Genomic DNA, 6,982 nt, shown 5'->3' with positions numbered 1-6,982 from the left:
ACCGACCAGATTCACAAAAAAGGCAGACTAATTAACCTAGAAATATTGAAATACGTCAGGAGGAGAAGGAGAAGGAGGAGGAGGAGACACGAGGAGACAAGACAGTGGAGTAGGAGGTAGAGGAGGAGGAGGAGGAGGAGGGGGATGGTGGTGGTGGTGGTGGTGGAGGCACTAGGTTAAGACAGTGCCAGGAGGGTGAAGGCGGTGGCACTCTGAGTCTCCACCAACCAGCACAGTGCCAGTGAGTCTTGGTCGTGCCCGTGAGGTGGTGCCGCCCCCCTCGACTCACAGGAAGTGCCAGGGAGTGCCAGTCTGCCCACACGTGCCCAGGACAATACGGCTCACCCTTCCCCCCCCCGCTTGCGTGGATTACCTGAAGGAGTTGGTGAGGAAGGGTTGAGTGGCAGCAATGGGGTGACTCTCCCTCGGCGCCCTTTGCTCTCCCTTCACTCTCCCTTCCGCAGCGCCGTCAGCTTATGGTAAAGGCCGTGGGTGTTGCGAGTGCTCAGTGCAAACGACGCCATCCTGCCGAGGGGCGAGAGTAAGATGTGGAAAAGACGTAATAGTGCTTAATTCTCCTTGTTTAATATCTCTCTCTCTCTCTCTCTCTCTCTCTCTCAAGCATTGCAATAGGCACTCAAGCTCAACAGCATCGCCTTTTCGAGTGCTAGTAACAAGAAGCGAACGGATTACCAGAACAGGCGAAGTAGGCGGCGTATCGTTGCATCGGTGGGTCAGTGTCTCGGAGGTGAAGGCAAGCTCGGCGGTGAAGCTTCGGCGTCGTTAGTGTCAAGCAAAAAGCAGCGTGTGTCAAAAGCTTGGGAACAGTGACAGCTGCGCCGATGCTTCTCCTCCGTCATTGCCAAAGGGGTGACGCGCATCCTTGCTTGTCTGCGTGCCTGCCTAAGTGCGTGCGTGCCTGCGTAAAAGGTTGGCTGAATGAGCAGTGCAGGGAATACACGAAATGGTGGTAAAAAGACTGCAAAGAAGGGAACGCTGGTATTAATTAGAGGCGTAGTGATGTTAGGGGAAAGTGAGTGATATCTGTGATGGTTTGGCGAAGTAAATAAAAGAGGAATACACGAAATGCCAATGGAAATAGTAAAGGAAAACGATGATAAAAGAATATGTAAAGAAGGGAAAGTGTGTGAAATATGTGAATGGTTAGCGAATTGATGATAGAAGGAATACACTAAATACTGATGGAAATAATGAGAGAGGGAATGCAGAAAATAATAATAAGTGAACAGTGATATTTAAAGGGCCTGAATGATGTATGTGCAGATTTTTCGATAGTTATTTGTTTTATTACTCTTATTGTCTTTGTTAATGAGGAATAATTAAGAGAAAATGAGAAATATAGCCAGTGCAGTGGGGAACCTTCAGCATCTTTTATTTTTATTTATTTATTTATTTTTTCAAAGCGGCGATTCAGATCATTTTATAAAGAGGGAAATGTATTGTAAAATGCCGCCAGTGTTGTGGAAAAGGTTTTCGCTTTCGAGTTTCGCCGAGTCTTCCGGGAAACATATTCAGAAATTTGAGGAGGAAATAATAAAAATCCTTCCGAGTCAGTGGTTCGCTGTTTTATTCGTTATTTCGCGCCGCAAGTGAGCGACGAAAAAGAACGGAGAATATTTGAAATTAGAGGAAGTGAATTTCTACCAGTGCGTTGGGAGATGTACATTTTTCTTTCATATATGTCTTTTTTTATTTTTTATTGGCGCTGTCTCTGGCTCTGTCGCGGTCTCGGTCTGGGCAGTAAAGTGTCGTGTGCACGGGGTTACGAGTACATGGTCGTGTGCGTGCGTGTGTACTTGACGTGTGCGTATTTAGTGGTTAGGGAACGACTCCGCCTGGGTCCGTGTGTGTGTGTGTGTGTGTGTGTGTGTGTGTGTGTGTGTCCCAAGCGGTCCCGATGAATTATATTAGAAGTCAGATACGTTTATTTTGCTTTTGGGGGGAAACTCGAAGAAAGGATGTAAAAGAATTAAACTTGAGCGTAAAACAGCGTGTGTGGAGAATAATAAAGAGAAACGTTTATATAAAGTTAACGTTTGAGGAGATGAATAATAGTGACTCGCGGCTGTGAAAGTTAAGTGTAAAGGTCAAAATAGAGAAATAAGGCAGAGAGGGGTCCAGATATTTCCTGCAGGAGGCACCGACGTAGAAAATGGAATGTGACGAGTGACGAGTCTGAGGCGTGCGTAGAGTGACTCACTAGAAGGCAACCCCTCTTCCTTCCTCCTCCTCCTCCTCCATCTCCTCCTCCTCCTCCTCCTCCTCGTCCTCTATGCCACATTTACTCCGCTTTTATTAGTCTGTGTTATTACTCTTTTGTTTTCCTTTTCTTTCTCCCCTTCACACACACACACACACACACACACACACACACACACACACACACACACACACACACACACACACACACACACACACACACATCACGCAGCAAGGACCCCGCCCCCCTCAAAAAAAAATGTGGTAAAAGATATCTTGATTAATGAATGTGTCTGTTTAATGAATGGTAGTTGGAGAGGGAACGGCGCCCCCCTCCTCTTCCCTTTCCCCTTCCTCTCCCCTTCCCCTTCCATCATCCCCCCTGCTAAGACTGCGCTCTGGCCAACCCTATTTTTCCTTCCCTGCTCCTCCCCTTCATCCATATTCCCTTTCTACTCCATCCATCTCTCTCTCTCTCTCTCTCTCTCTCTCTCTCTCTCTCTCTCTCTCTCTCTCTCTCTCTCTCTCTCATATAATGGTTGGTTCTAGGGTGACAATCTTGCCTCCCCGCTGACTAAGACCGTATACCAGCAGCTGTTGTTTTAAAAGCGTGACGTCAACTTTTTCATTACTGCCTTCCTCTCGCCACCGCCTGTCCGTTTTCCTTGGGTTTTCGAGGTTGTTGTCCGCTGCCTAACTGATCCACTCGTCATGCGCTTTTCCCCTCTGTTCTGCGCTGGTAATGAAGTGAATCTGTCAAGTTATACGGAAAATTATGACTCAGTGGAGACTCAAAATAACTTCATCACGCAACTTTAATTTTGTTTGTTTTATTAGCAATGACAAGCTAAAAAATTATATAACAACCTCAATATTTACCATGTATCTTTACTTTGACCGTAATATAAGCGAAAAAAAACTTCAAGTGACAAAATAGAACATGATTAAGTTCTAACTCTATTTATACCAGACAAGATAAGCGAAAAAGGTGCTATCCAATGAAGAACTAACAGATGATTCATCGTAACCTCAATTTTACTAGACAGCGTGACCGTGGTAATAGAAAAAGAGGTTCTATACAATAAGAAGCAAAAGGATTAGCTCAATTTACACTAGACTGATTTTATTTTAACCTTCGTGATATAGGAGAAAATGCAACCGGCCAGTGACTAACCGCCTCCATCCGCCGCCGAAGCCCGAGTGCAACAAAACCCGCGGTGATTGGTGGGGCGCGCGGAGGCTGTCTCGGCGGCCCTGAAGATCGGTGAAATTTAATCTGCCGAAGTGAGTCTCGCCGCAGTGATTGATCGGGGAGGAAACTGATGGAAAGAGGGATCACGCGCGCCGGTTTTGTCTTTTATTCTTTTTTTCCTTTATTCTTGTTTTTTTGTGTGTGTGTTTTGTGTATGTGTGTTTTTGTTTACAGCTTTGGTTTGATAGCGTTCACGTGATTCGCTTTGATGGTCCCGCCTGGTGTGTGTGCGTTTGTGTGCATGGATAGATGCATATGTGTACACGGATTGTCGTTGGTATACATGTACGTAGTGGGATACGCACATAAACGGAGGATGCATGCAAATAGATACATTCAAGCTCGTTTATACACACACACACACGCACACACACACACACACACACACACACACACACACACACACACACACACACACACACACACACACTTTACTGTATTCTATATTTCTCTCCATATCTTTCTATCTATCTCTATCTATCTGCATCAATCTATCTTTCTATCTATCTACCTTTCTCGCATGTGTTCACTTTTTTTTTTTTTGGTCATCAGTTTCAGTTGGCAACAATCCGGAAAGCTCACACGCCGTTGAAAGTAAATAAAAAAAGATCGGAAAAGTTTACAGCCTGTTGAAAAATAAGGATCCGAAAAAAAATATAAGTACACCAAAAAAGGAAAGAAAAAAAGAGGTTCATAGAAAAGGCGTGAAGTGCAAAGGTGAATAAGTCTGGAGTCATGGGACGTTGAGAAGCTTTTTTTTTGTGTGTGTGTGTGTGTGCGTGTGTGCGTGTGAAATGGCTTACTGAACCAATAAAGCCACAGGAAAACACGTGATGCATTGTGAAAATTATAAATAGATCAATCAATAAACTGGTGATCGAAGTGAAATGAGCCTCAGCCTCGTTGTTACCAGTGATGCAGTGAAGTGAAAGTGTACCTGAAAACATCCTCAGTGATTACGGTGAAGGGACAACACCTGTAGATACCTGAACTTACTTGTGGATGAAGCGAGACAGGAGGGAGTCTGATGTCAAGCCTCCGTCGGTAATACCTGTGGACACCTGTGATTACCTGTGGATGAGGTGAGACAGGTAACAGGTGGGAGTCTGATGTCAAGCCTTCGTCAGTAGCAGCGCCGGGTGAGCGTCTCCCCGCCATGCCCTTGCCCACGTGCCTGCTGTGGGCGGCGTCGTGGCGGCTGTGGGCGGTGGTGGTGGTGGGCGTGGGGCTGGCGTCGGCGGGCGTGGGGGGGTTCATACGCTCCTCCCACGTGGTCAACACCGAGACGGGGCGCCTCAGAGGCATCCTGGTGAATCCCAACAACCGAGTCCTCAAGCCCGTCGCCTTGTTCCTCGGGGTGCCTTACGCTGCCCCTCCCGTCGGCAGGCTCAGGTTCATGCCCCCCCAGTCGGCCCTACGGTGGTCGGGCATCCGTCAGGCCATCACGCTGCCGCCCGTGTGCCCCCAGAAGCCGCCCGACGTGACCAACAAGTACGAGGCGCTGAAGATCATGTCTGAGGGCCGCTACAACTACCTGCAACGCCTCTTGCCGATGCTGTCCAACCAGAGCGAAGACTGTCTCTACCTCAACGTGTACACGCCCGTCAGAGGTGAGTCGCGGGGACCTGAGGGTGGGGTAGGAAAGGGCTCGTCCGAAATTTGGAAGTGCTAAGAGGGAGGGAGAAAAACACGTATTAGGGAAGATGAGGGACGTGTGAGTTACCTAGGGAAGCAGTGCCATGATTACATATCCCAGTCAATCAATCAACCTAACCGTCGCAAGAGGAGAGGCTACCTGAGGAGGGCTAGGAGGGAGGGAGGGAAGGAAAGCAAGTGTTAGAGAAGATGAGAGTTGTTTGACTTACCTGGGGAACCAACGGTGAGAGAAAGGGGGGTTACCTGAGGAAGCATAGAAAGGGGGAGTGAGGGAGGCACCTGTTACCTGTTTCTTTAAAGCTTTTCGTCTAAGATACAATCAAGTTCGGCTCCAAAAATCAACCCAACACCCTTTCTTCACTATACTAACCCGCTACCACTGACTCTTGACCCTCGATATCTTATTATAAAGAAAGAAAGAAAGAAAACAGGCTGGGTGAGTGGTTCCGAAAGATATCACCTGACAAAGAGGAAGGTGTTGTTATAGATCACGAGTTGAAATTGGGAGACTGGGATTACCTTGGGATACTAGAGGTGTTTGAGGCTACCCGGGTAAGCATAAGGGACGGGAGGTACCTGTTGGAGGGAAAAGGAAAGGGATCGACAGGTAAGGGGGAGGAGGTTGGAGCGGGTCAAGTGGGGAGGTGAAACGGAGGTGACTAGGGGGATGATAAGGGGGTGTTGAGTGAGAGAGGGGAGAAAGGGGAAGAAGAGGGGTGATGCATGAAGTAGTAGGGAAAAGAGCAAAGGAGAGGGGGATTAGGGGGAAAGAAAAGAAAAGGGTATTGGAGTGAAGGAGAGGGAAAGAAAGGGAAGAAAAAGACGTACATTGAGTGAGCGAGAAGGAAAGAGAGAAAAGTAAGGGAAAGGGGAAGAAAGGGAGAAGTATGCTGAATGAAGTAGAAGGGAAGAGGGAGAAGGAAAGAAAAAATGTATTGAGTAAGGAAGAGGGGAAGAAGTGGGAGAAAAGAAGAGTGTGGAGTAAGAGAGAGGGGAGAGAGGGAAGAGAAGAAGAGGCATACTGAATGAGGTAGAAGGTAGGGGAATGCAGTGAAGATGGTTAATGTTAAATGGGAGGAATGCGTGAAGAGATGTGCAGACTGAGGTAGATGGGAAAGAGGATGAAGAAGAAGAGCTGCCCACAATGTTACCTGAGAGGGTAGGGGGGACGGGTGAGGGGATAGAGAGGTGTGCTGAGCCGCGGCGAAGTGAAATTACCGTGAACTTTGCATACTCTCGCCATACAAACTTCTCTCATCGCTTCTTTTTCTCGGCTGCACGTGAGCTTAAACACCTCCTTTGTCGACGCGGAATGGCCTGTTAACGAAGACGCGGCCGAAAAGCGGTGAAAAGAGAATAACTTGAAGGTAAATATTTTTTGTTATTATTATTACGAGACGAATCAGGTAGAGAGGGAGGAGGGAGGACACTTTAGATGTACAAGCCGCCTCTTCAGCAACCCCCGAACACCTGAGACGCAGAGAAAGGGAGAATGAAAGTGAAAGCAATGAGAGAAGTAGATGGAGGGCGAGGCAACACAGAAGATTATAGAAGTGAAAGGAAAGAGAGGATGGGCAACATATTTCGCAACATACACACATAAGCAAAGTTAAAAAAAATAGTACTTGACCGAGACGTAAGGATAATAGCGTTGTGTGGAAGATAAGTACCGAAAAATGTTTAAGTAAATAGAAATAAAATATGTAAAATAATGCAAAAATGAAAAAAGGATGTTAAGAATGGAACTCCAGCAACAATGTTAGTTTACAAGATCAAATACTTCTATCATGTAAAAAAGTATAAGGATTCAAGGTACAAGAAAATGGAAAAAAAAAACATGGGAAACTTTCACCC

At 46.7% G+C, this 6,982-nt stretch overlaps 1 protein-coding gene across 1 annotated transcript; it reads left to right on the top strand.

The window, feature by feature from the left end:
* The first annotated feature begins 206 nt into the window (after nucleotides 1–206).
* Nucleotides 207–5,219, top strand: LOC127008813 (neuroligin-2-like). Its single transcript, XM_050881209.1, has 2 exons — nucleotides 207–479; nucleotides 4,025–5,219. Exon 2 carries the CDS (start codon nucleotides 4,629–4,631, stop codon nucleotides 5,142–5,144), a length of 516 nt encoding a protein of 171 aa, XP_050737166.1. The 5' UTR covers nucleotides 207–479; nucleotides 4,025–4,628; the 3' UTR covers nucleotides 5,145–5,219.
* Nucleotides 5,220–6,982: the final 1,763 nt, after the last annotated feature.

Source organism: Eriocheir sinensis, chromosome 38 (assembly GCF_024679095.1).
Source record: "Eriocheir sinensis breed Jianghai 21 chromosome 38, ASM2467909v1, whole genome shotgun sequence".
In the NCBI taxonomy this organism is placed as follows: Eukaryota; Metazoa; Arthropoda; class Malacostraca; order Decapoda; family Varunidae; genus Eriocheir; species Eriocheir sinensis.
The sequence above is the reverse complement of the archived record's forward strand: the minus strand, read 5'-3'. Positions and strand labels throughout refer to the sequence as shown.

What these genes read in the sequence shown, in the direction of transcription:
- LOC127008813 (XM_050881209.1), top strand. Translation starts at nt 4,629, where the DNA reads ATGCCCTTGCCCACGTGCCTGCTGTGGGCGGCGTCGTGGCGGCTGTGG.